Source organism: Hypanus sabinus, chromosome X1, assembly GCF_030144855.1.
Source record: "Hypanus sabinus isolate sHypSab1 chromosome X1, sHypSab1.hap1, whole genome shotgun sequence".
NCBI classification, from domain to species: Eukaryota; Metazoa; Chordata; class Chondrichthyes; order Myliobatiformes; family Dasyatidae; genus Hypanus; species Hypanus sabinus.
Window position 1 is genome coordinate 30,950,717 of NC_082738.1, and position 27,767 is coordinate 30,978,483.

Consider the following 27,767-nt stretch of genomic DNA (forward strand, 5'->3'; position numbering starts at 1 on the left):
AGAGAGAATAAAAGAAAGGAGAAACTGAGGATGACAGTGAGAGACAGAGACAGAGGGAGAACGAGAGGGAGGAATAGAGGGAGGGAGGGAGAGGGTGAGGGTGAGAGAGGGAGAGAGGGGAAAAGAAAGAAAAACGAGAGAAAACGAGATTCTGCCTGTAATTTCAGAATAAAGCCACTAGATGGCAGCAGATCATCACTTACAGCGTGGTACATTCAGGGCGGTTAATAATCAAGAAGTCCTGGAATTATACAGCACAGAATCAGACCCAATGGCCCAAGGTTCATACTTTCCCATGTTGTCCAGCGAGCTTGTTCCATAGACCTCCTATTCGTGTAGTTATCTAGATGGCTTTTAAATATTGCCAATGTGCCCACCTCAACCACTATTTCTGGTAAGATCATTCCAAATACACGCCACCCTCTGTGTGAAAAATCTGTCCCCGATGTCCCTTTTAAGTCTCTTGCTTCTGATCTTAAATTTGCACATCCTTGTATTTAACAGTCTCTCCTTGGGGAAAGACTGTGTGCCACTGGTCTCCAAATTTGAGGAAGGACATTCTTGCTATTGAGGGAGTGCAGCGTAGGTTCACAAGGTTAATTCCCAGAATGGCGGGACTGTCATATGTTGAAAGATTGGAGCGACTGGGCTTGTATACACTGGAATTTAGAAGGATGAGAGGGGGTCTGATTGAAACATAAGATTATTAAGGGATTGGACACACTGGAGGCAGGAAGCATGTTCCCTCTGATGGGCGAGTCCAGAACTAGAGGCCACAGTTTAAGAATAAGGGGTAGGCCATTTAGAACAGAGATGCAGAAAAACTTTTTCACCCAGAGAGTGGTGGATATGTGGAATGCTCTGCCCCAGAAGGCAGTGGAGGCCAAGTCTCTGGATGCATTCCAGAGAGAGTTAGATAGAGCTCTCATAGATAGCGGGGTCAAGGGATATGGGGAGAGGGCAGGAACGGGGTACTGATTGTGCATGATCAGCCATGATCACAGTGAATGGTGGAGCTGGCTAGAAGGGCCGAATGGCCTACTCCTGCACCTACTGTCTATTATCTATTGTCACTGCACTGTCTATGTCCCTCATAGTCTACATACCTCCATCAGGTCACCCTTCAATACCCTACATTCCAAAGTTAGATCAAGTGACAGCAGGGCTTCACTTCCAGATGAGTCTTCTACACTCACTGTGACTGTCAGAACATGGAGGAACCGTCATGAACCCTCAATCTCCCAATGATCTCAGTATCTGAAACCAATGTGTAGGCAGCCTTCAGGAGGGTGACCCACCGAAAGCATCCAGCCCAGTCGGTTACCTGACCAAGTACTAAAGACCTGTTCTGATCAACTGGCTGGAGTGTTCACTGAGATCTTTAACCTCTCACTTCTGCAGACGGAGGTACCCACCTGCTTCAAGCAGGCCCCAATTGTACCGGTGCCCAAGAGGAACCTGGTGACCTGCCTCAATGACTATCATCCAGTCATCCACAGTGATGAAGTGTTTTCAGAGGTTGGTGATGAAACATATCAACTCCTGCCGGAGAAGCAACTTGGATCTGCTCCAATTTGCCTACCAGGGCAACAGGTCCACAGCGGTTGCCATCTCATTGGCTCTTCACTCAACCCTGGAACATCTGGACAGAAAAGATGCATACATCAGGATGCTCTCTATCAACTACAGCTCAACATTCAGTACCGTCATCCCCTCAAATCTGATCAGTAAGCTTCAAGACCTGGGCCTCAATACCTACTTGTGCAATTGGATTCTCAATTTCCTCACTTGTCAGTCTGGACTGGCAACAACATCTCTCTATCATACTCAGTATGTCCCATCTTTTTTTTCCCACCCACTCTCTCCCACCCCTCCCTTCCTCCCTCTCTCAACCCCCTCCATCCCTCTCTCACCCCCCTTTCCCCCCTCTCTCTCCACACCTCTCCCCGTCTCTCAGTCTCTCTCTCTTTCTCTGTCTCTTTCAATTATTCTGACTGTCTCTGTCTAATTCTCTCTCACTCTCTCCCCCTTCTCTCCCCGTCTCTACCCTGGTCTCACTCTTTCATCCCTCTCCCCACCTCTCTCTATCCCCAACCCCTCTCTCACCCACTCATCTCTCCTGCTCAGCACCCCCTCTCTCTGCCACCCTGCTCAGCTCCCATCTCTCTTTCCCTGCCACCCCTCTATCTCACCCCTCTTTCTCACCCCTCTCTTTCTTCCCACTCATCCGACCTCTCTCCCTCCTCTCTCTCCATCCTCCTTCTCTCTCTGCCTCTCATCCTCTCCCCCTCACACTCTCCTTCCCTTTCTCTCCCCACTCTGCCCCCTCTCCAACCTCTCTCTCTTCCTCTCTCGTCCCTTTTCTCTTCCCCTCTCTCCCCATCACTCCTCCCTCTTTTGTCTCCATCCCTCTCTCTTCCACTCTCACTTCATTCTCTCCCCCATCTCACTCCTTTTCTCTCTGCCACACTCTGATCCTCTCTCTATCCCACTCTTTGTCTCTGCCATCTCTCTCTCCTCCTCTCTCCTCTTCTCTGCCCCATAACTCCCCCTCTCTCTCACTGCACTGTCCCCCACTCCCCCTTCTCTGTCCCCACTCTCTCCTCTCCTCTCCTCTCTCTCTCCCTTCCTCTCTCTGTCTTCCTTGCCCACTCTCCCACCCCTCCCTTTACCTCTCTCTGTCCCACTCCTCTCTCTTGCCCCTCTCTACCCCTCTCCCTCCTCTTTCTCTCCCCTCACTCTCCCTCCTCTTTCAATCTCTCTCCCTCTCTTTCACTCTCCCTGTCTCTCTTTCAGACTATTTCTCACTCTCTCCCCAATGTCTCCCCCATCTCTCTCCCCCTCACTTTCTCCCCTTCTCTCTCCCCACTCCTCTCCCTTTCTGTCCACCACTCTTTTCCACTATACCCCTCTCCCCCACTCTCTACCACCCCTCACTGCCCTCTCTCTGCACCCTCTTTCCGCTACCTCTACCCCGCCTCTCTCCCCAACTCCCCTTCTCTCTCCTCCTCCCCACTCTGCTCCCCAATCCCTGTTCTCTACCCCCTCTTTAATCCTCTTCCCCCTCCCCCTCTCAATTTCCTTCTTTCCCCCTGTCATTCTACCCCCATCCATTTCCCCTTCCTATCTTGCTCTGATCTCTCTTGCCCCGACTCTCTTCTTTGTAACCCCTCTCTTTCCCACACCCCCTCTTGCCCTCATCCTCTCTCTCGACACCCTCTCTCCCCTCCCTCTCTCCTGCCCCCCTCTCTACTCCCTCTCTTGATCCCTTTCTCTTCCCCTCTCGCTCTCCTCCTCTTTTTCTCCCCTCTCCCTCTCTTCTCTCTCCCCTCTCACACCCCCTTTGTCTACCCCCTCTCTCTACCCCGTCTCTATGCCCCTCTTTTTCTCCCCCTCTTTCCCAACACTCTCCCCTCCCCTCTCAATCTCCACCCCTCTTTCTTTCTCCACTTATCCCTCACTCTCTCCCCCACTCCCACTCTCTCTTCCCTCTTTCCAACTCTCTTTCTCTACACCTCACTCTCCACCCTCTCTGTCCAAACCCCCTCTCTCTCCCTCCACCCATCCCTCTACCATCTCTCTCATTCTCTCACTCCAAACCCCCTCTCTCTCCCCTCTCTCCCCCTGCATGCTCTTTTATCCCCTCCCCCCTCACTACCCTTGACCATAACCACACTCTTTCTCTATTCACCACTCTACCCCTCTCTCCACCCTTCTACCCACTCTCTCACCCTCTGCCATTCTCACTACCCTTTCCCTGTCCCCCCTCTCACCCCATGACCCTCTCCTCTCTCCCCCTTTCTCTCTCTCTCACATCCTCTCAGTCCCCTCTCTTGCCCCCTTCTTTCCCCCTCTCTATCTGGCTTCTCTCTCTCCACCCATCTCCCTTCTCTCTCCCCCTCTCTCCTCCCTTCCTCCCATCTCCCCACCTTCCTCCCCTCTCTCTCCCTCTCCCCTTCCACCCTAACTCTCTCCACCATTGCTTTCCCTCCTCATTCTTTCCAACTCTCTGTGTGATCTTTCTCTCCTCCCTCCAGCCCTTGCACTCTCTCCACTCCGTCTCTCCCAACTCTTTTCCCTCTCTCCCACTCCATCTCCCCCACCTCTCTCCACCCTTACTCTCTCCATCCATTCTCTCTCCCTCATCTCTCTCCCACTCTCTCTCCACACATTCTCTCCCTCCTCGCTCTTACCCCCTCACACTCCACCTTCTCTCCCTTGCCTCACTCTCTCTCCCCCTCTCTCTCTACTCCCATTTGTCTCTCCACCCTCTCTTGCTCCCTCCTCTCTGTCCAAACTCTCCCTCTCTCTACTTCCCCCTCCCCTCACCCTCTATCTACCCCTCCCCCTCTCTCTGTCTGTATGTGTGTGAGACTGTGTAGGGGTATGTTTGTGTGTATCTGTATGTGTGTTTGCTTCTGTGTGTGAGTGTGTGTGTTTGTCCGTTTGTGAGATTACATGTGTGTGTGTGAGAGAGATGATGTGAATGTACAAACCCCATTTCCAGAAAAGTTGGGATATTTTCCAAAATGCAATAAAAACAAAACTCTGTGATATGTTAATTCACGTGAACCTTTATTTAACTGACAAATGTACAAAGTTTCAATAGTTTTACTGACCGACTTAATTGTATTTTGTAAATATACACAGATTTAGAATTTGATGGCTGCAACACACTCAACAAAAGTTGGGACAGAGTTAAAATAAGATTGAAAGGTGTACAGAATATTCAAGTAACACTGGTTTGGAAGACTCCACATTAAGCAGGCTAATTGGTAGCAGGTGAGGTATCATGACTGGGTATAAAAGTAGCGTCCATCAAAGGCTCAGTCTGTGCAAGCAAGGATGGGTCATGGCTCACCCTTTTGTGCCAAAATTCATGAGAGAATTGTTAGTCAGTTCAAAAGGAACATTTCTCAACGCAAGGTTGCAGAGAATTTAGGTCTTTCAACATCTACAGTACATAATATTGTGAAAAGATTCAGAGAATTCAGAGACATCTCAGTGAGTAAAGGACAAGGTCGGAAACCACTGTGGAATGCACGTGATCTTCGAGCCCTCAGGCGGCACTGCCTAAGAAACCGTCATGCTACTGTGACAATTATAGCCACCTGGGCTCGGGAGTACTTCGGAAAACCATTGTCACTTAACACAGTCCGTCGCTGCATCCAGAAGTACAACTTGAAACTGTATTACACAAGGAGGAAGCCATACATCAACTCTATGCAGAAACGCCGGCGAGTTCTCTGGGCCGGAGCTCATCTCAGATGGACCGAAAGACTGTGGAACCGTGTGCTGTGGTCAGATGAGTCCACATTTCAGCTAGTTTTCGGAAAAAACGGGCCTCAAGTTCTCCGTGCCAAAGATGAAAACGACCATCCTGATTGTTATCAGCGAAAGGTGCAAAAGCCAGCATCTGTGGTGGTATGGGGGTGCATCAGTGCCCACGGCATAGATGAGTTGTATGTATGTGAAGGTATCATTGACTCTGAGGCATATACTAGGATTTTAGAGAGACATATGTTGCCATCAAGGCAACGTCTCCTCCCGGGACGTCCATGCTTATTTCAGCAGGACAATGCCAGACCACATTCTGCACAGGCTACAACAGCGTGGCTTTGTAGACACAGAGTGCGTGTGCTTGACTGGCCTGCTGCCATTCCAGATCTATCTCCTATTGAAAATGTATGGCGCATCATGAAGAGGAGAATCAGACAACGGAGACCACGGACTGTTGAGCAGCTGAAGCCTTATATCAAGCAATGGTATAACACAATGATGTAACACAATGGTAAACATACCTCTGTCCCAACTTTTGTTGAGTGTGTTGCAGCCATCAAATTCTAAATTTGTGTATATTTACAAAATACAATTAAGTTGGTCAGTAAAACTATTGAAATTCTTTTCTTTGTACTTTTGTCAGTTAAATAAAGGTTCATGTGAATTAACATATCACAGATTTTTGTTTTTATTGCATTTTGGAAAATATCCCAACTTTTCTGGAAATGGGGTTTGTATATATGTGATATATAAGTGTGTTTCTGTGTGGTGTGTGTATGTCTGTGTGTACGCTTTTGTATGTGTGCATGTGTGTGTCTCTGTGTGTGTGAGTTTGTGTGTGTGTATGTATGTGTGTGTATATGTGCATCAGTGTGTGCCTGTATATGTGTGCATGTCTCTGAGTGTGTGTACATGTATATGTGTGTACTTGTGTGTGTGCATATGAGCATGCCTGTGTGTGTCTGTATGTTTGCAACTATGTGTGTATGTGTACGAGTGTGTGTGAGTATGTATGTGCATGTGCGTGCATTTGTGTGTGTGTATGTGTGCATATGCGTGAGTGTGTTCATCCGTATGTGGTTTTGTGTGCATGGGCATGTGTTTCTGTGTTTGTGTGTGTATACGTGTGATGTGTGTTTCTGTGTGGTGTGTGTATGTCTGCGTGTGCGTTTCTGTATGTGTCTATGTGTTCTTGTGTGAGTGTGTCTGTGTCTCTGAGTTTGTGTATGTGTCTGTTTGTGTGTGTATATGATTAAGTGTGTGTCTGTCTGTTTTTGTGTGTGTGTGTGTGTGTGTGACTTGACCACTTGGACTTATGTACAAGTGATGCCCAGAGCCTTTGGCACCCCGAGTACTGTGTTTGGGAACCGCCCTCCCTCCCTGAGCAAGGATGGACCCGGCACAGAGGAGTCCCACCAGACCCGTCCCGAGGACGGAGGGAGTATCTTGTGGGGAGAGATCGACTGGACGAGGTCCTGTCTTCTCTGGGGTTTGGGAGAATGAGAGGAAATCTCATCAGACTCCTGTCACTCCTTCTCTGCCACCTGCCCCTCCACCCTCGCCATTCCGAATATCTTTTGCCCCCGCCAGATTTACAAACTTGCTTTCCGCTGACAAATACAGTGCTGTGTGCAAAAGTCTTAGGCACCCTAAGTCTGTGTGTGTGTGTGAGTGTGTGTGTGTGCGCTGTTCGCACATTCTACCTTGTGACACCTGTGTTGCAACTGTATAAACCTTGAGTACAGTTCTGGTTGTCCCATTACAGGAAGGGTGTGGGGGCTTTGGAGAGGGTGCAGAAGAGGTTCACCAGGATGCTGCCTGGATGAGAGGGCATCAGCTATAAGGAGAGGTTGGATAAACTTGGGTTGTTTTCTCTGGAGCAGCGGTGACTGAGGAGAGACCTGAGAGAGGTTTATAAGACTGTGAGAGGCATTGATAGAGTAGGGAGCTGGTATCTTTGTCTAAAACCAGAGGGGAAATGTCTGATGCCAGAGGGCGTGCATTTAAGGCGAGAGGGAGAAAGTTCAAAGGAGATGTGTGGGGCAAGGTTTTAGCTACACAGAGAGTGGTGGGTGCACGCATGGAATGTGCTGCCCAGATACAGTAGAGGATGTTTAGAGCAGTGAATGAGCAAAGAACATTGTGAAGAGAGGGAATTATTTAATTCAGCAAATGTCCAGTTCCTATGCTATACTGTTCTATATCCTGTGCTGAGAGTGTCGTCATGGTTGAGGAGATGAATATGTCTTCTCATGAGGGATGTGGGTGGGGTGAATGCACACAGATCTTCTCCAGAGGAGAGAGGCTGAATACGAACATATGAGGCAACCTTTTCACACAGAGTAACCACAAAATACTCCGCAGATGCTGGGGTCAAAGCAACACGTGGTGCCGTAGTGGTCTGGCAGACGGACCTCTACCTCACTGAGGCCAAACGGCAGCTCTTTGACGCCTCCTCTTACTTACCCCTGGAACAGGACCCAACCAAAAAACATCAAACCATTGTCTCCCGTACCATCACTGCCCTTATCAACTCCGGAGATCTTCCATTCTCAGCCAAAAAACTCATAATTCACACACTCCGCACTGCTCGGTTTTACCTCCTCCCTAAGATCCACAAGCCTGACTGTCCTGGTAGACCCGTAGTTTCGGCCTGCTCCTGCCCCACCGAACTTGCATATGCCTATCTGGACTCCATTTTGTCACCCATAGTTCAGTCCCTCCCCACCTACATCTGGATACATCCCATGCCCTCCACCTCTTCACTAACTTCCAGTTCCTCGGTCTCGACTGTTTCATTTTCACTATGGATGTCCAATCCTTATACACTTCTATTCCCCATCCAGAAGGCCTCAAAGCCCTCCGCTACTTTCTGGACAATAGACCTCACCAGTTCCCCAACACCACCACACTCCTCTGGTTGGCGGAACTGGTACTCACACTTAATAATTTCTCTTTCAGCTCTTCCCACTTTCTTCAGACCAAGGGTGTAGTGATGGGCACTCGCATGGGCCCCAGCTAAGCCTGCCTCTTCATTGGCTATGTGGAACAGTCTATGCTCCAAATCTATACTGGTACTGCTCCCCAACTTTTCCTTCGATACATTGACGACTACATTGGTGCTGCTTCCTGCACCCATGCTGAGCTCATCAATTCCATCGAAGCAGTCAACGTTTCGGGTCGAGACCCTTCGTCAGGACTGAAGAAGGAGGGGGCAGGGGCCCTATAAAGAAGGCTGGTAGGTGCCAGGTGAAAAACCAATCAGAGGAAAGATCAAGTTTTTGGGGAGGGGAATCAGGGAGGGGATAAGCAGGAGAGGTGAAGAAGGGATCTAAGGGGAAAGCACTATGGGTAGTAGAAAAAGGCAGAGTCATGAGAGGTGATAGGCAGCTAGAAGAGAAGACAGAGTGAAGGTGGGATGGGGGAAGGGAGAGGGAGGGAATTACTGGAAGTTGGAGAATTTGAGCTCATCAATTTCATCACCTTTGCCTCTAACTTTCACCCAGCCCTCAAATTCACTTGGTCCATCTCACACACTTCTCTCCCCTTTCTCGATCTCTCGGTCTCCATCTCTGGAGATAGACTGTCCACTGACATCTTCTATAAACCCACTGACTCCCATAACTACCTCTTCACACCCTGCCAAATGCAAAAATTCTATTCCCTATTCCCAGTTCCTCCGTCTCCGCTGCATCTGCTCCAAGGATGAGGCTGTCCGTTCCAGGACATCCCAAATGTCCTCTTTCTTTAAGAATCATGGATGGAATGAGCTGCCAGAGGGAGTGGTTGAGGCAGGTACATTAACGACACTCGGACAGGTGCATGGTAGGAAAGGTAGAGGGATCGAGCCATAGATGCTGCCTGATCTGCTGAGTTCCTCCGGCATTTTGTGTGTGTTGCTTGGATTTCCAGCATCTGCAAATTCTCTCGTGTTTGTGAACTAATAAGACTAAATTGGATGGGCATCTTAGTCAGCATAGACCAGAAGGGCATCTATCCGTGCTGCACAACTCTTTGACTCAATTGCTCGGTAAGGTCACACGCCATGGAAACAACACTGCATCACCTATTGCTCTGCTGCTGCCCCTTCCAGTCGCTGGTGGCGCTCTAGCAGGCGGCCGCCGGCCCAGTGCGCTTGCGCGAATTTGCCCCGCTTCCACCCCCCCCCCCCCCCCCACCTCCTTCAGGTAACGCCGCCGAATCTGGTTCGCTCCGAGGTGAGTCTGCACCGGGAGGTTGTGCGTGTGTGCTTCCGGTGGGTCCGTTGCTTCTGGACGGACGGACGGGGGAGGCCGGCGGGAGAGTGGGAAAGCGGGGTAGGGGGAGTTGGGGTGGCTGGGGAGTGCCGTGGTAAAGGGGGGAAGGAAAGAGGGCGAGAGGGGGCAAGGCGGGGAGGATTTGAGTGGGGAATTTGGAAAGAGGTTAAGGGGGTGATGGACAAGATCCTGAGGTGCAGACACAGGTGCTCTGGAGACAGTGAGGGGGAAGCTACCTTGGTTAGGGCATCAGCAGGCAGGGTGGTCCCTGTTCTGCAGAGTTGGGGGGTATGGTGAGCGAAGGGCAGTCTAGCTAAAGTGATACAATTGGAACCCTCAATTTGGAGTCAAGGGCGGACGGACATGTTACATCTGCACAAGACATTTGCTAGGCCGCACTGGAGGACTGTGTACATTTATTTTGAAATCCTGCAATAGGAAAAATGCCTTTAAGCTGGAAAGAGTGTAGAAGAGATTTAAAAGGATGAGGGGTTAAGTTATGGAGAGAGGTTGGGACTTCATTCTTTGGAGTGTAGGAGGCTGAGGGGTGACCTTACCGAAGTGTATAAACCCATGAGGGACATGGTTAGGGTGGATGCACACAGTCTTTCCCCCAGGTTGGGAAATCCAGAACTAAAGAGCACAGGTTTAAGGGGAGAGATGTAATAGGAACCTTAGGGACATATCTTTTCACCTGGAAGCTGGTCTGTGTATGGAACAGGCTGCTAGAGGAAGTGGTTGAGACAGGGACATTAATGACATTTAACAGGTACATGAATAGGAAAGGTTTTATATAACAGGCCAAGCACGGAAAATGAGACCAGCTCAGATGGGGATCTATGTTGGCATGGACCAATTGGGCTGAAGGATCTGTTTCTGTAGCGAGTGACTCTGGGATGAGGGAAGGCCTTGGGTGCTGTGACCACCTCACCTTGCTGTCATCTCCTCCTCCCTCCAGGGCGTAGGGGATGGAGGGGGAGGGACTGGCAGCTGAGTTTCTAAGCCTGGAGCTTGAGCTGTGTGCCCAGCTAAAGGAGGTGAAGTTCCCTCCGCCAGTGTCCTATGTGTACAACCCTCTCGAGTATGCCTGGGAGCCTCATCGGTGCTATGTGCAAAAATACTGCAGCTCGCCCAAGGAGGTCCTTTTCCTGGGGATGAACCCTGGACCTTTCGGCATGGCTCAGACAGGGGTGAGTACCGGATTGTTGTCGTCATCCTGTGTGCACTTACAAAGTTTAAAATAGATGTTGTTCTGACACCACTTAATTTGATAGATTGTCACATGTACATTGAAACAACCAGTCAATGACGAACAGTCACAGGGTTAGATCCCACAAGTGGCACTGTGTTTCTGGTACCAACGTAGCATGCCCACTGCATGTCTTTGAAATGTGGGAGGAAATCCATGTGGTGACGGGGAGAACATTACAAATTCCTTGCAGACAGCGAAGGGATTGAACTCCGATTGCTTTATTAATGTCATATGTAATTGTTTGCATAATATATCAGAATCAGGTTTATTATCACTGATGTGTTATGAAATTTGTTTTGTGGCGGCAGTACAGTGCAAGTCATACATCACAATCAACAAAACGTGCAAAAGAGGAATAGTGAGGTAGTGTTCATGAACCGTTCATAAATCTGATGGCGGAGGGAAAAAGCTGTTCCTGAATCATTGATTGTGTGTGTCTTCAGGCTCCTGTTCCTCCTCTCTGACGGTAGTCGTGAAAAGAGGGCATGTCCTGGGTGTTGAGGGTCCTTGATGATGCTGCCTTAAGCCACTGTCTCTTGAGGATGTCCTCAATGGTGGGGAGGTTTGTGCCTGTGATGGAGAGGACTGACTCTACAATCCTCTGCAACCTCTTTCCATCCTGTGCATTGGAGCCGGCATACCAGGTGGTGATGCAACCAGTCTCCCCCGTACATCTGTAGAAATAGATACCCAATCTTCTAATGAAGTAAAGCTATTGGTGTGCCTTCTTTGTGATTTTTACCAATCTGTTGGGCCCAGGATAGATATTCTGCAATTTTGATGCTCAGGAATTTGAAGCTGCTTGCCCTTTCCACTGCTGATCCCTCAATGGGAACAGGTCTGTGTTCTCCTGACTTCCCCTTTCTGAAGTCCACAATCAGTTCCTGACATAGACAGCAAGGTTGTTGTGACTCCACACCATCAGCTGATCTACCTCAATCCTGTTTGCCTTCTCATCGCCATCTGATTATGTAAAATATATGAAGCCCCCAGTTTAAAACATAATGTATAAAATATTTAAATATAAAATCATACAAAATAATATATATTTTCACATGTACCGAAGTACAAAGAAAAACTTGCTTGCATGCTGTTCATCAAGGATCCCCACCATTCAGGCCATCTTCTTGCTGCTGCCATCAGGAAGGAGCTCCCACACCACCAGGTTCAGGAACAGTTATTACCGTTCACCCATCAAACTCCTGAACCGGCATGGACGTCTTCATCACCTCACCACTGAACTGATCCCACAACCTTCAGACTCATTTTAAAAGATTCTTTACAACTCGTTCTAAATATTGGATTTTTTTTATTTGCACAGTTTTTTGTACTTTGGTTGTTTGTTAGTCTTTGTGAATAGTTTTTCATAAATTCTACTGTATTTCTTTATTTTCCTGTAAATGTCTGCAAGAAAATTAATTGTGAGGTAGCATGTCTAATGTTGTTTAGTTGTTTAAGAAAGGCTCTCTGAAGAAGCCGGTAAATTATAGGCTGGCGATCCTGACACCAGTAGTGGGTGTTTTACTGGAAGGTATTCTAATGTACATGATATTCCTTATACTTGGAGTATCATGTTCAGTTCTGGGCTCTTCATTATAGAAAGGATGTGGAAGCTTTATAGAGGGTGCAGAGGAGATTTGCTGCCTGGATTGGAGAGCATAACTTATGAGGAAAATTTGAGTGAGCTTGGGGTTTTCTCCATGGAACCAAGGAGGACTTGATAGAGGTATATAACATGACAAGAGGCATAGATTGAATGAACAGCCAGTGCCTTTTTCCCATAGCAGCACTGGCTAATATGAGAGGACATACTTTTAAGGTGATGAGGGAAAGTATAGAGAAAGATGCCAGAGTTAGTTGTTTTTCTTTCCAGAGCGGTGGGTGGGTGGAACGTCCTGTCAAGGGTGGTGGTGGAGGCAGAGACATTAGGAACAATTAAGAGACTCTTAGGCACATGGATGATAGAAAAATGGAGGGTTTTGTGGGAAGGAAGGGTTAGATTGATCTTGGAGTAGGTTAAAAGGTCACCACAGCATTGTGGGCTGAAGGGCCTGTGCTGTGCTGTAGTGCTGTTCGTTCTACATATAAAGTATTTGGATAGACAGTTTGATTAGGGATAGACAAAATGGTTTTGTGTGTGGTAGGCCATTTCTAACCAATTTTGTAGTGTTCTTCGAGCAGGTTGCCAGGAAAGGCAGTGGATGTTGTCTACAGGGAGTTTAGCAAGGCCTTAACAAATTCCCACATGGGAGGCTGATCAGGAAGATTCAGTTGCTCAGTAGTAGATGGTTGTCTCTGTGACTGGTTGTGTGCTGCGGGGATCAGTGCTGGGTCTGTTGTTGGACATCTGTGACAATGATCTGGATGATAATGTGGTTAACTGGATCAGCAGATTTTGTGACTCAGGGTGTGGTGGACGGCAAAGAGGGCTATCATGGCTTGCAGAGGGAACTGGACCAGGCTGGAAAATGACAGATGGAATTTAATGCAGACAATTGTGAGGTGTTAGACTGCGGCAGGGCAAACCAGCGTAGAATTTACACAGTGAATGGTAGGGCACTGAGAAGTGTGGTAGAACAGGGGGATCTGTGAATATAGATCTGTAATTCTTTGAAAGTGGTGTCAAGAGTAGATCGGGTTGTAAAGAGAGCTTTTGGCACACTTCATAAATCAAAGTACTGAGTACAGGAATTAGAATTTTATGTTGAAGTTGTATAATAGTTCAGTGAGGTCAAATTTGGAGTATTGTGTGTAGTTCTGGTCACTTACCTATGAGAAAGATATGAGTAAGCTTGAAAGAGTGCAGAGAAAATTTACAAGGATGTTGCCGGGACTTGAGGACCTGAGTTATAGGGAGAAGTTGAATAGATTAGGACTTTATTCCCTGGAGTGTAGGAGAATGAGGGGAGATTTGATAAGAGATGTACAAAATTAAGGTGAATAGGGTGAATGTATGCAGGTTTTTTTTTCCCCCTCAGGCTGGGTGAGACTGGAGTTCTCAACCCAAAGGTGCACACAGCAGATGTTCTTTATTGACTACAGCTCAGCATTCAACACCATCATCCCCTCAAAACTAATCAGTAAGCTTCAAGATCTTGGCCTCAATACCATGTTGTGCAATTGGATCCTGGATTTCTTCACTTTTAGACCCCAGTCAGTTTGGGCTGGCAACATCACCGCATTCTGTGTGCTTCATCCCCGCTCTAACCCTCCAATGCCATATTTAATTTTGTTGACCACACCATTGTTGGCCGAATCAGAGGTGGTGACAAATCAGCGTATAGGAAAGAGAGATTGAAAATCTGGCTGAGTGGTGTCATAACAGCAACTTCTTGCTCAATGTCAGTAAGACCAAGGAGATGATTATTGACTTCAGGAGGAGGAAACCAGAGGTTCATGAGCCACTCCTCATCAGAGGATTAGAGTAGAGGGTCAGCAACTTTAAATTCCCAGGTGTTATTATTATTTTGGAGGACCTTTCCTGGGGATGGCATGAAATGATGCAATAATGAAGAAAGTGTAGCAGTACCTCTAATTCTTTAGGTGTTTGCAGAAATTTGGCATAAAATCTAAAATTTTGACAAACTTCTATAGATGTGCGGTGGAGAGTATATTCACTGACTGCTTTGCAGCCTGGTATGGAAACATCAATGCCCTTGAATGGAAAATCCTACAAAAAGTAGTAAATATGGCCCAGTCTGTCATGGGTAAAGCCCTCCCCACCGCTGAGCACATCTACATGAAATGCTGTCACAGGAAAGCAGGGATCACTCCACTAGTTTCAGGAACAGTTATTACCACTCAACCATCAGGCTCTTGAACAAAAGGGGATAACTTCACTTGTCCCGTCATTGAAATGTTCTCGCAGCCTATGGACTCACTTTCAAGGACTCTTCATCTCATGTTCTCGATATTTATTGCTTATTTTTGTATTGCTTATTATTTATTTTTGTATTTGCACAGTTTGTTGTCTTTTGCACACTGGTTGAATGCCTTAGTAGGGTGGTCTTTCATTGATTCTATTATAGATACTCTATAGATTCATTGAGTACATCCACAAGAAAACAGATCTCAGGTTTTGTATATGGGACATATATGTACTTTGATAATAAAATTTACTTTGAAATTTGAAGTAGAGATCATAGGTTTAGGGTGAAAGGTAAAATATATAAGGGGAATCTGAGAGGGAAATTCTTCACTCAGAGGGTGGTGTGAGAGTGGAATGAGCTGCCAGCTAAAGTGGAAGCAATATTTAAGGAAAGATTGTATAGGTACATGAATAGGAGGGATATGGTCCAGATGGCAGAAAACCATGTCTAGGGCCAGTATGACCTAGATGGACTGAAGGGCCTATTTCTGTGCTGTGATGCTCTGAATGTATCCACAAGGTACAGGAGCTGAATCAGGCCATTTGTCACATCAAGCCTGGTCCCTATCCAATCATGGCTGATCTTTTTTTTCTCTCTTTCTCAACCCATTCTTCCCGTAACCTTAACCCCTTCACCAATCAAGAACCCATACATCTCTGCCTTAAGCACACCCAGTCACTTGGACTCCACTGCCCTCCATGTCAATGAATCTCAGATTCATCACCCTCTGGCCTGCAAAATTCTTCCTTGGCTACTCTCAGATCTTGGGCTCTCCTACTGATGGAGGCATCCTCCCACATCCATTTTGTCTATGCCTTTCAATATCTGGGAAGTTTCAATTGGATTCCCCCTCTCCTCTATCCTTCTGAACTCCAGTGAGTACAGGCCCAGAGACATCAAACACTCCTCATACAATAAGCTTTCCATTCCCAGGGTCATTCTGGTGAACCTACTCAGGGACAGCACAGCCCTCCTTAGATAGGGGGCCCAAAGTCTGCCCTGGTACAAAGGGAAAACAGTAACAAATTGTAAAATAAAGTGTCATATTCAGGCAGAAGTACAGAGTTGTGGACACAGCTCAGCATATCATAGAAACCAGCCTCCCCTCCACGGACTCTCTATATTTCCCACCACCTCACTAAAACAGCCACCATAATCAAAGACCCCACCCACCTCAGACATTCTCTCTTATCGTTTCCCTTGGGCAGAAGATACAAAAGCCTGAAAGTACGTGCCACCCGGCTCAAAGACAGTTTCTACCCAGTTGTTTAAAAAAACTATTAAATGGTCTGCTAGTACGATGAGAATGACATGTTCGGCACAGCTTTGTGGGCCGAAGGGCCTGTATTGTGCTGAACATGTCCTTACCTTAGAAATTACTAGATTTACTCATAGCCCTCTATTTTTCTAAGCTCCATGTACCTATCCAAAAGTCTCTTAAAAGACCCTATCGTATCTGCCTCCACCATCGTTGCCGGCAGCCCATTCCACGCACTCACCACTCTGAGTAAAAAAAAAACTTGCCCCTGACATCTCCTCTGTACCTACTCCCCAGTACCTTAAAACTGTGTCCTCTCGTGCTAGCCATTTCAGACCTGGGAAAAAGCCTCTGACTATCCACACGGTTAATGCTTCTCATCATCTTATACACCTCTATCAGGTCACCTCTCATCCCTCGTCGCTCCAAGGAGAAAAGGCCGAGTTCACTCAAACTATTTTCATAAGGCATGCTCGCCAATCCAGGCAACGTCCTTGTAAATCTCCTCTGCAGCCTTTCTATGGTTTCCACATCCTTCCTGTAGCAAGGCGACCAGAACTGAGCACGGTACTCCAAGTGGGGTCTGACCAGGGTCCTGTATAACTGCAAGAGTTTCTACGACTCTTGATCTCAGAATCTACTTGTTGTGGCCCTTGCACCTTACTGTCTACATGGACTGCACTTTCTCTGTAATTGTAACATTTCATTCTTCATTCTGTTTTTTTGACTTGTACTATCCAATGCACTGGTGTGAAATGATTTGGTCCATGCCACTCAAGGTTGCCATCCAAGCCAGTCCCATTTGTCTGTGTTTGTCCCATATTCCTCTAAACCTTCCCTATCCATGTACCTGTCCACATGCCTTTTAAATGTTGTTAATGTACCTGCCTCAACCACTTCCTCTGGCAGCTTGTTCCATATACTGACCGCCCTTTGTGTACAAAAATATTGCCCCTCAGAGCCCTATTAAATCTTTCCCCAGTCTGTAAACTTATGTCCTCTAGTTCTTGCTAAAGACAGCTGCGGAGGCCAAGTCATTGGTTATATTTAAAGAAGAGGTTGATTATCGATTAGTAAAGACTTCAAAAGTTATAATGGAATTGTGGAGCAGATTCAATGGGCCAAATGACCTGTATGTTATGGTCTTAGCCCTCTGTTGTCTCTGCAGTATCTCGTGTTTAGCTCATGGGCTTCTGGTTTTCCTGTGAGAATGGACAACACTGAGAGAGGGAGAAGGGAGAAAGAGCAGGAAGAGGAGAAAGTTGTGGGGGGAATGAAGGAGGGAGAGAGAGAGTGGGGGAAAAGGGAGAGGGGAAATGGTGGGGTGGGAAAATTGAGGGAGAGGAGAGTGAAAGAGATGAGTATGGGAGGGAGGCTGGGGAAGGTGAGGGGGAAAGAGGAGGGTAGAGACAGGGTACGAGAGAGGTGAGGGCGGGAGGGATGAGGGGGATAAAGTCAGTGTGGGTGGAAGTCAGGAACAAGAAGGAACAATCACTCTGTTGGGAGTATTCCAATAGCAACAGAGATACTGAGGAGCAGATAGGGAGGCAGATTTTGACGTGTGCAAAAGTACAGGGTTGTTGTCATGGGGGACTTCAACTTCCCTAATATTGATTGGCACATCCTTAGTGCAAAAGGTTCAGATGGGGCAGAATTTGCTCCATTCCTGAAGCAATATAATCCTGCCATGTGCAGAAGTTCGCTGATGACACGGCCATAGTGGGGTGTGTCAGGAATGGTCAGGAGGAAGAGTATAGGAAACTGATACAGGACTTTGTGATATGGTGCAACTCAAACTACCTGCGTCTCAATATCACCAAGACCAAGGAGATGGTGGTGGACTTTAGGAGACCTAGGCCTCATATGGAGCCAGTGATCATTAATGGAGAATGTGTGGAGCAGGTTAAGACCTACAAGTATCTGGGAGTGCAGTTAGACGAGAAGCTAGACTGGACTGCCAACACAGATGCCCTGTGCAGGAAAGCAGAGTTGACTGTACTTCCTCAGAAAGCTGGCATCATTCAATGTTTGTAGTGAGATGCTGAAGATGTTCTATCGGTCAGTTGTGGAGAGCGCCCTCTTCTTTGTGGTGGTGTACTGGGGAGGCAGCATTAAGAAGAGGGACGCCTCACGTCTTAATAAGCTGGTAAGGAAGGTGGGCTCTGTTGTGGGCACAGAACTGGAGAGTATGACATTGGTGGCAGAGCGGAGGGCGCAGAGTAGGCTACGGTCAATCATGGAAAACCCTGAACATCCTCTGCACAGCACCATCCAGAGACAGAGAAGCAGCTTCAGCGGCAGGTTGCTGTCAATGCAATGCTCCTCAGACAGGATGAAGAGATCATTACTCCCCAACGCCATTCAGCTCTACAATTCAACCACCAGGGGCAAGACATGTTAAAGTGCCGGGGTTAGGACTGAGTTTAAGTTACCACTCAATGCACTTTAGTAAACTATTTAAGAACTTTTTAAAAGCTATTTATTAATGCTTTTTGGGAGGGTGATTTTAGATGCATATCATATTTATACTGAGTTAAATACTGTATGTAATTAGTTTTGCTACAATAAGTGTATGGGACACTGGAAAAATGTTGAATTTCCCCTTGGGGATGAATAAAGTATCTATCTATCTATTTATATATGGACAGGTGATTATAGGAGAGGCCATTCTGGATCTGGTACTAGGCAATGAACCTGGTCATGTGTCAGATTTGTCCATGGGAAAGCATTTCAGAGACGGTGACATGTCCCTGACCTTTACCACAGCCTTGGGCAGGGATAGGAGCATTTGGTATATTTAATTGGGGGAGGGTCATTTACAATGGTGTAAGTCAGGAATGTGGGAGTATAAACTGGGAACAGATGTTCTCAACGAAATGCACAAGGAAATGTGGAGGTTGTTTAGGGAGTAGTTGCACGGGGTTCTGGATGGGTTTGTCTCATTGAGGCAGGGAGAGGATGGTAAGGTGAAGGAACCACGATTGAAAAGTGACGTGGAACATCTAGTCAAGAGGAAGAAAGAAGCTTACTTAAGGTTTAGGAAGCAAAGATCAGAGAGGGCTCTAGAGAATAACAAGGTAGCCAGGAAGAAGCTGAAGAATGAACTTGAGAGCTCAAAGGGAGCATGAGGAGGCCTTGGTGAGTAGGATTCAGGAAAACACCAAGGCGTTCTATATGTATGAAGAACAGGAGGATTGCCAGAGTGAGGGAAGAACAGATCAGGGATAGAAGAGGAAACGTGCCTGGAGGTGTTAGGGAAGGTCCTTCATGTATACTTTGCTTCAGGTTTCACCAGTGAGATGGACCTTGACAAATGTGAGATCAGCATAGAACTGGCTAATATGCTGGAACTTGTTGAGCAAGACTCTTCCGCAAAACATGAAGATAGTTAAGTCCCCAGGGCCAGATGAGATATACCTTGGGCTACAATGGGAAGTGAGAGCAGAGATTGATGATTGATGGTCATTGATGATGATCTTTGTCACAGGAGTACTTTGGAGGATGGTATATGTTGTTCCATTGTTCAAAAAAAAAGGTAATGGGGATAACCCTGGGAATTATAAACCAATTAGTCTTACGTTAGTGATGGAAAAACTAATGGAGAGGATTCTCAGAGATAGGATTTACGAACATTTGGAGAAGCATTGTTTTGATTAGTGATAGACTGCATGAGGGAAAGGTCATGTCTCATAAGCCTGGTCAAGTTTTTCAAGGAAGAGACAAAACAAATTGATGAAAAGCAGTGGATATGGATTTTAGTAAGGTGTTTGATAAGGTTCCCCATGTTCATTCAGAAAGACATAAGTCATGGGATCCAAGGAGACCTTGCTATGTGTATTCAGAATTGGCTTGTCCACAGAAGGCAGAGGGTGGTTGTAGATGGGGTACGTTTTGCTTGGAGATTGATGACCAAGTGGTGTTGTGCAGGGATCTGTTTTGGAACCTCTGCTCTTCATAAATGACTTGAATAAGGAAATGGAAGTGTGGGTTAGTAAGTTTGCAGATGACATGTAGGTTGGTGGAGTTGTGGATAGTGTAGAAGGTTGTCTTAGGTTACACCGGGGCATTGACAGGATGCAGAGCTGGGCTGAGAGGTGGCAGATGGAGTTAAACCTGGAAAAGTATGAAGTGATTCACTTGAGAATACTGAGCTTAAAGGCAGAATACAGGGTTAATGGCAGGATTCTTAGCAATGTAGAGGAATCTTGGGGTCTACGTCCTTTAAATATGCAGCGCAAGTTGATAGAGTTGTTAAGAAGGCATGTGGCGTATTAGTTGAGAGATTGAGTTCAAGAGTCGCGAGGTAATATCACAGCTCTATAAAACTGGTTAGACCACACCTGGAGTATTGTGTTTAGCTCTGGTTACCTCATTAAAGGAAGGATGTGGAAACTTTAGAGACAGTGCAGAGGAGATTACCATGATGCTGCCTGAATTAGAGAGGAAAGATTATGAAAGGCATAGATAGAGTTAACAGCCAGGGCAGCAATGGCCAGTGCTAGAGGACCTCCATTTAAGGTAAGTGGAGGAAAGTACAGGGGGATGTCAGTAGTAGGATCTTTACACAGAGCGGTGGATGTGTGGAATGTTCTGCTAGGTGTGGTAATTGAGACTGATACATTCAGGGCATTCAAGTGACTCTAAGGTAGGAATATGGATGAAAGAAAACTGAGGAGGCCTGCAGTACGATGCCAACAATGTGATTATACACTTCTTAATTTTCAGCTTACCCATGAAGCCTAACTGGAAAGGGGACATCTCACTTCAGTAAGTCCATCTCTGACTAACGCCAGAGAGCCTGAGTTATACAGAGGGGTTGGCCAGGCTAGGTCTTTATTCTCTGGAATGTAGGAGAATGGGAGTGATTACAATAATGAGAGCAATAGATAAGATTAGAAATGGTTTATTATTGTCACATGTACCAAGTTACAGTGAAAATCTTGTCTTCCATTCAGATCAGATCATCACACAGTGTATTGAGGTAGAACAAGGTAAAACAATAACAGAATGCAGAATAAAGTGTCACAGTCACAGAGGAAGTGCAGCGCAGGCAGACAATAAGGTGCTAGGGCCATGATGAGGTAGATTGTGAGGTCAAGAGTCCATCTATTCATACTAGGGGACCATTCAATAGTCTGATCACAGCGGGGTAGAAGCTGTCCTTGAGCCTAGTGGATCGTGCTTTCAGGTTTTTGTATCTTCTGCCCAGTGGGAGGAGGGAACAAGAGAATGTCCTGAGTGGGGAAGGGGGGGGGGACTTTGTCTGTTTTACTGAGACAGTGAGAAGTGTAGACAGAGTCCATGGAGGGGAGGCTGGTTTCTCTGATGTACTGAGTTGTGTCCTCAACTCTCTGCGGTTTCTACGAGTCACGGGCAGAGCAGTTGACATAAATACGAACAGGGTAGAGGTTTCCAAAACTAGAGAGCATAGGTTTAAGGTGAGAAGGGAAAGATTTTAAAAGGCATTTTTTTTTACACTGGGTGCTGAGTCTTGGAATGAATTGTCAGAAGAAATGGTTGAGACAGATACAGTAGTATCATCTGAGAAGTGCTTGGACAGATACACGGAGTAGAGGGGTTTGGAGGGATATTGGCTGATCACAGGAAATTGGGGACTAGCTGGGTGGGCACTGTGGTCGGCATGAACTAGTTGAGCCAAAAGGCTTGTATCTTTGCTGTGTTGCTCTGTGAATCATAGTAGGGCTGCCTGTACGTTGTCTAAGGAAAATTTCCTGAATGCATTTAATAAAATCCATCCCCATCTCAGTCCATGTTAGGAAAGTTAAAAGCCCCTACAATGACAACCCTATTATTTGTTACAGGGCTCCACAATCTCCTACATATTTGTTCCTCTAACTCCTGTTGACTGTTAGGGGGCTTATAGTACAACCGCAACAAAGTGACCATCGCCACCTTATTTCTCAGCTCCACCTCTTTTCCCCCGATGTACTGATGTGATGAATCTTGAGTGAAGTTTATTATGTGCACAAGTCCATGTATGCACAGATGCAAGTAAGCTGCACTTTCTGTGTAACTGTTATGCTTTATTCTACATTCTGTTATTGTAACTTGTTCTACCTCAATACACTGTGTAATGATCTGATCTGTATGGACAGTGCAAGACAAGTTTTTCCACTGTGCCTCGGTACGTATTGTCATTCAGACAGAACCAAGCCATTTAGTTTGACAACTGCTCTGATATTCCCCTTAATCAAAAACACAGCTCCCTGCCTCTCTTTCCCCCGCCTCTATACTGCTTAAAGCACCAGCACCCCAGAGCACTCAGTTAACAGTCCTGTCCCTCATGTGGGTGTACCACCCCCACTCCCGTGTACAGTAGCATGCAATAGTTTGGGCACCCCGGTCAAAATTTCTGTTACTGTGAATAGTTAAGTGAGTAGAAGATGAACTGATCTTCAAAAGTCATAAAGCTAAAGATGTAACATTCTTTTCAACATTTTAAGCAAGATTAGTGTATTATTTTAGTTTTGTACAATTTTAGAGTGGGGGGAAAAAAAAAGGAAAGGAGCCACCATGTAAAGGTTAGGGCACCGCAAGAGATTTGAGCTGTCAGATAACTTTTACCAAGGTGTCAGACCTTAATTAGCTTGTTAGGGCTATGGCTTGTTCACAGCCATCGTTAGGAAAGGCCAGGTGATGCAAATTTCAAAGCTTTATAAATTCCCTGACTCCTCAAACCTTGTCCCAACAATCAGCAGCTCCTCTAAGCAGCTACCTAGCACTCTGAAAATTAAAATAAATGATGCCCGAAAAGCAGAAGAGGGCTATAAGAAGATAACAAAGTGTTTTCAGGTAGCCGTTTCCTCAGTTTGTAATGTCATTTAAGAAATGGCAGTTGACAGGAACGGTGGAGGTCTGGAAGACCAAGAAAACTTTGAGAGAACTGCTTGTAGGATTGCTAGAAAGGCAAATCAAAACCCCCGCTTGACTGCAAAAGACCTTCATGAAGATTTAGCAGACTCTGGAGTGGTGGTGCACTGTTCTACTGTACAGCAACACCTGCACAAATATGACCTTCATGGAAGACTCATCAGAAGAAAATCTTTCCTGCATCCTCACCACAAAATTCAGTGTCAGAAGTTTGCAAAGGAACATCTAAACAAGCCTGATGCATTTTGGAAACAAGTCCTGTGGACTAATGAAGTTAAAATAGAACTTTTTGGCTGCAATGAACAAAGGTATGTTTTGAGAAAAAACGGTGCAGAATTTCATGAAAAGAACACCTCTCCAACTGTTAAGCGCGGGGATGGATCGATCATGCTTTGGGCTTGTGTTGCAGCCAGTGGCACGGGGAACATTTCACTGGTAGAGGGAAGAATGAATTCAATTAATTATCAGCAAATTGTGGAAGCAAACATCACACCATCTGTAAAAAAAAAGCTGAAGATGAAAAGAGGATGGCTTCTACAACAGGATAATGATCCTAAACACACCTCAAAATCCACAATGGATTACCTCAAGAGGCACAAGCTGAAGGTTTTGCCATGGCCCTCACAGTCCCCCAACCTAAACATCATTGAAAATCTGTGGATAGACCTCAAAAGAGCAGTGCATGCAAGATGGCCCAGGAATCTCACAGAACTAAAAGCCTTTTGCAAGGAAGAATGGGTGAAAATCCCCCAAACAAGAATTGAAAGACTCTTAGCTGGCTACAGAAAGTGTTTACAAGCTGTGATACAGGTAGTCCCCGAGTTACGAACTTCCTACTTACGGACAACTCGTACTTACAAACCAAGGAAGGAGAACGCCGTTTGCCATTTTAAGTCATTGCTGTTGATTCTGTGTTGAGTGTTTAACTTTGTATTTGGCTTTTTCTAAGTAAGATTTACCCTGACCCCGTCCCTCCTGTTTTGATCAGCTGGTGGCGCAGTGAGATCAGTACCGGGCTGGAGAACGGAGGTTCCTGAGTTCGAATTAGTGACAGACCGCTCTGTGCCAGGTTGATGTTGAGTTCGCAACTCGACCTTGTAAAAAAAACACTGCCACCTCCAGTTTAAATTCCCACGTGGAATATTGTGGAGTATCAAATACCCAAACCCAGCACAGCTCCCACTTGTCCTATTTAACCTGTCTCAGGCTTTAGGACCCGGGGAATTCAGTGCGGTGGTCCTTAGGACCCAGCAAACCTTAGGAGCAGGCGGACCTCGAGACCCGCCGCCCGCAGTACTTCTGTTCCGTTGACGGGAAGCGGTCACGATTGAAAATAAAGTGGAAATAATAAAGCGTTTGGAAAGAGGTGAAAGGCCATTGATCATTGGAAAAGCGTTAGGCTACAGTCGGTCAACGATCGGAACAATTTTAAAGGATAACGTATAAAGTGAGAATAATGGAGCATGTGATAGGCCCTGCCCCGATGAAAGCTACAATTATTACTAAGCAACGCAGTGCTTTAATTATTGGAATACATACGTTTCTTAAGTGTTTAATATGCATAGAAAGGTAAAATATATACTATATACTAAGACAAATGTTTGACTAACTGTCGCTAAATAATACCGGATGTACTTGTTCTGACTTACGTACAAATCCGACTTAAAGACGGACTCGGGAACGGAACTCGTATGTAACCCAGGGACTGCCTGTACTTGCCAAAGAGGGGTGTTACTAAGTACTGACCATGCAGGGTGCCAAAACTTTTGCTTTGGGTCCTTTTCCTTTCTTGTTAATTTGAAGCTGTAAAAGATAGAACTGTAAAAGTAATCTTGCTTAAAGATATTAAAGAAATGTGCCATCTTTAGCTTTATGCCTTTTGGAAATCAGGTCATTTTTTACTCGCTTAGCTATTCACAGTAACAGAAACTTTGACCAGGGGTGCCCAAAATTTTGCTTGCCACTGTATCTCTCTCAGCCCTGGGTTCATCTGCCTTACCTGTCAGACCGCTTGTATTCTAGGAGGCCTTGTGTGTGACCATAATAAACCAATTACAAGTAATTTAAGTAATGGCAAAGACCCTCACCGCCAAGGGCATGCTGTCTTTGTTTTACCAACTTTAGGGAGAAGATGAAGGAGCCTGAAGACCAGCCCTCAACGATTCAGGGACAGCTTCTTCCTCTCCACCATCAGATTGCTGACTGGTTTTTGAACATTACCTTGCTATTCCTTTTTAAACTATTTAATTTGTAATTTATTAGAATTTTATCCATTGCATTGTACTGCCACATACAACAAATTTCACGATAGATGTCAGTGATTATAAACAATGTTGATTTTGTTGGTGTCACAGAGGTAGTGTTTGCAAACATGTAATAATCTTGATCCCCTGTCTCTTCTTCCCCCCTACCCTTCCTGTCCCTTCCATTTATCACTTCCTCCATGTAACCTCTTGCACCTTTTCTCTCTCATGTTCCTGCCACTTCCCTTGTTCCTGCCACTTCTCTACTCCCCCACTCCCTATTTAATAATCCTGATTCTGATGTATATGGATAATTACTGAATCCACAACTCTCTCTGTACCCCTCCCTCACTCCATAACCTTTCCTGCCATCCTAACCATGCCCCATTGAATAACCATGATTTTGGTGGACTTACCTGGATGACGATTGAATGGGGATCCCCAGGTGCCGTTCGGGGAGGTGTCAGCCGTGCGGGACTGGCTGGGAGTGAGCGGGGCGGTCGGCCACCCGGAGCGAGAGCACCCGCGACGTCCAGTTCTGGGCTGGGCCTGCGGGCGCTCTGAAGTAAGCGGCGCCCGCTTTTGGGGCTTGCTCCGCTCGCTGTGCGGCCTGGCCGGTGCCCCGACCTTCTTTGCCCGCTGCTTTGTGCACAACCTATGCCCGCTAGCCTTTCTGGATGGGGCAGGCCGCAACCTGACGCCGGCTGATCTGCCCCGCGAGGTTCGGGAGCAGCTGTTGGTCATCTGCGAGGCATCGCTGAGGCGGGTGGTGGCGGCATTGGGAGTGGCCACAGTGGTTGGGGTGGGTAGAGTGGCTGAGGGCCGGGCCCGCCGGGCGCTGGGCGACGGGGTGAAGGTGCTGGGCATCCCCCATCCCTCACCACGCAACCCCAATGCCAACCGGGGCTGGGGGAAGGAGGCAGCTGAGCTGCTGCGGGAGCTGGGAGTGGTCACACTCACGATGGATGGGTGAGGGGTGTTTCCTCCCCCCCTCTCTCTCTCCCCCCTCTCTCTCTCTCTCCTCTCCCTCTCTCCCCCCTCTCTCTCCCTCTCCCCCCCTCCCCCCCTCCCCCTCCTTCCCCTCCCTTTCCCCCACCTCCCACTACAAGACCTGAAGACCTCCTGCGGTGCTGCTGATCAGTGTCTGGTGCCCAGACTCGCCGATTTTTAACAGTGGATCATTTTATAAGAAATACATCCAGTTCTGACTGGGAGTCATTGTAGCCACACCGGGCTGATTCTATGATAAGCTTCTAAGTCTTTCGCGATTTAATTCTGTCTTGATAAGCTATAGCAATGTGAAACACTTATTGATTTACTCACATGTTTTATCTTCTTTATAAGCTATGATATCATACTGTCCCACCCCGAGGAGTGTTTCAGAGATAGGTACAGAGAGAGATTTCAACCTGTATCCAACCCATGAGTCTGCGATGGAACGGTGTGGAGGGAGATTCACTCTGTGTCTGACCCTGGGAGTGTGTGATGGGACAGTGTGGAGGGAGATTCACTCTGTCTGACCCTGGGAGTGGGTGATGGAAGAGTGGAGAGAGATTCACTCTGTGTCTGACCCTGGGAATGTGTGATGGGATGGTGTGGAGGGAGATTCGCTCTGTGTCTGACCTCGGGAGTGTGTGATGGGACAGTGTGGAGGGAGATTCACTCTGTCTGACCCTGGGAGTGGGTGATGGAAGAGTGGAGAGAGATTCACTCTGTGTCTGACCCTGGGAGTGTGTGATGGGACGGTGTGGAGGGAGATTCACTCTGTGTCTGACCCTGGCAATGTGTGATGGGACAGTGTGGAGGGAGATTCACTCTGTGTCTGACCCTGGGAGTGTGTGATGGGACAGTGTGGAGGGAGATTCACTCTGTGTCTGACCCTGGGAATGTGTGATGGGACAGTGTGGAGGGAGATACACTCTGTGCCTGACCCTGGGAGTGTGTGATGGGAGGGTGTGGAAGGAGATTCACTCTGTGTCTGACCCAGGGAGTGTGTGTTGGGACGGTGTGGTGGGAGATTCACTCTGTGTCTGATCCTGAGAGTGTGTGATGGGACAGTGTGGAGGGAGATTCACTCTGTCTGACCCTGGGAGTGGGTGATGGAAGAGTGGAGAGAGATTCACTCTGTGTCTGACCCTGGCAATGTGTGATGGGACAGTGTGGAGGGAGATTCACTCTGTGTCTGACCCTGGGAGTGTGTGATGGGACAGTGTGGAGGGAGATTCACTCTGTGTCTGACCCTGGGAATGTGTGATGGGACAGTGTGGAGGGAGATACACTCTGTGCCTGACCCCGGGAGTGTGTGATGGGAGGGTGTGGAAGGAGATTGACTCTGTGTCTGACCCAGGGAGTGTGTGTTGGGACGGTGTGGTGGGAGATTCACTCTCCCCAAATCCTTTTGTGTGACCTTGGAGTTATGAGAATGTACTGCTTATTTCCATAGAAGCTCTGTTTAACAGGGTTGTATGACTGGTTATTGCTTCTCCTCCACTCCCTGTTCCCTGCAGACTATTGCTGAGTCAGTTATTTTCCTGTGTTGCGTTATTGCAGTTGTATCTTGGAATCAAAGGCTCACCAGATGTTTGCCTGGGAGCACTGTCATTCTGTAATCTCCAAAAACTGCACAGTGTCAATAAAGGACTCTCGATTTGAATCTGAAATCAGTATTCGTGCTTTGTACAACACTGGAACAGGCCCTTTGGCTCACCAGATCTGTGT

The 27,767-nt window shown here is 46.9% G+C and overlaps 1 protein-coding gene across 1 annotated transcript; it reads left to right on the forward strand.

Annotated features, from left to right (window-relative positions):
* Positions 1–9,396: 9,396 nt before the first annotated feature.
* On the forward strand, positions 9,397–27,709 carry smug1 (single-strand-selective monofunctional uracil-DNA glycosylase 1). Its single transcript, XM_059956204.1, has 3 exons — positions 9,397–9,497; positions 10,495–10,726; positions 25,495–27,709. Exons 2-3 carry the CDS (start codon positions 10,505–10,507, stop codon positions 26,020–26,022), a joined length of 750 nt encoding a protein of 249 aa, XP_059812187.1. The 5' UTR covers positions 9,397–9,497; positions 10,495–10,504; the 3' UTR covers positions 26,023–27,709.
* The last annotated feature ends 58 nt before the right edge of the window (positions 27,710–27,767 follow it).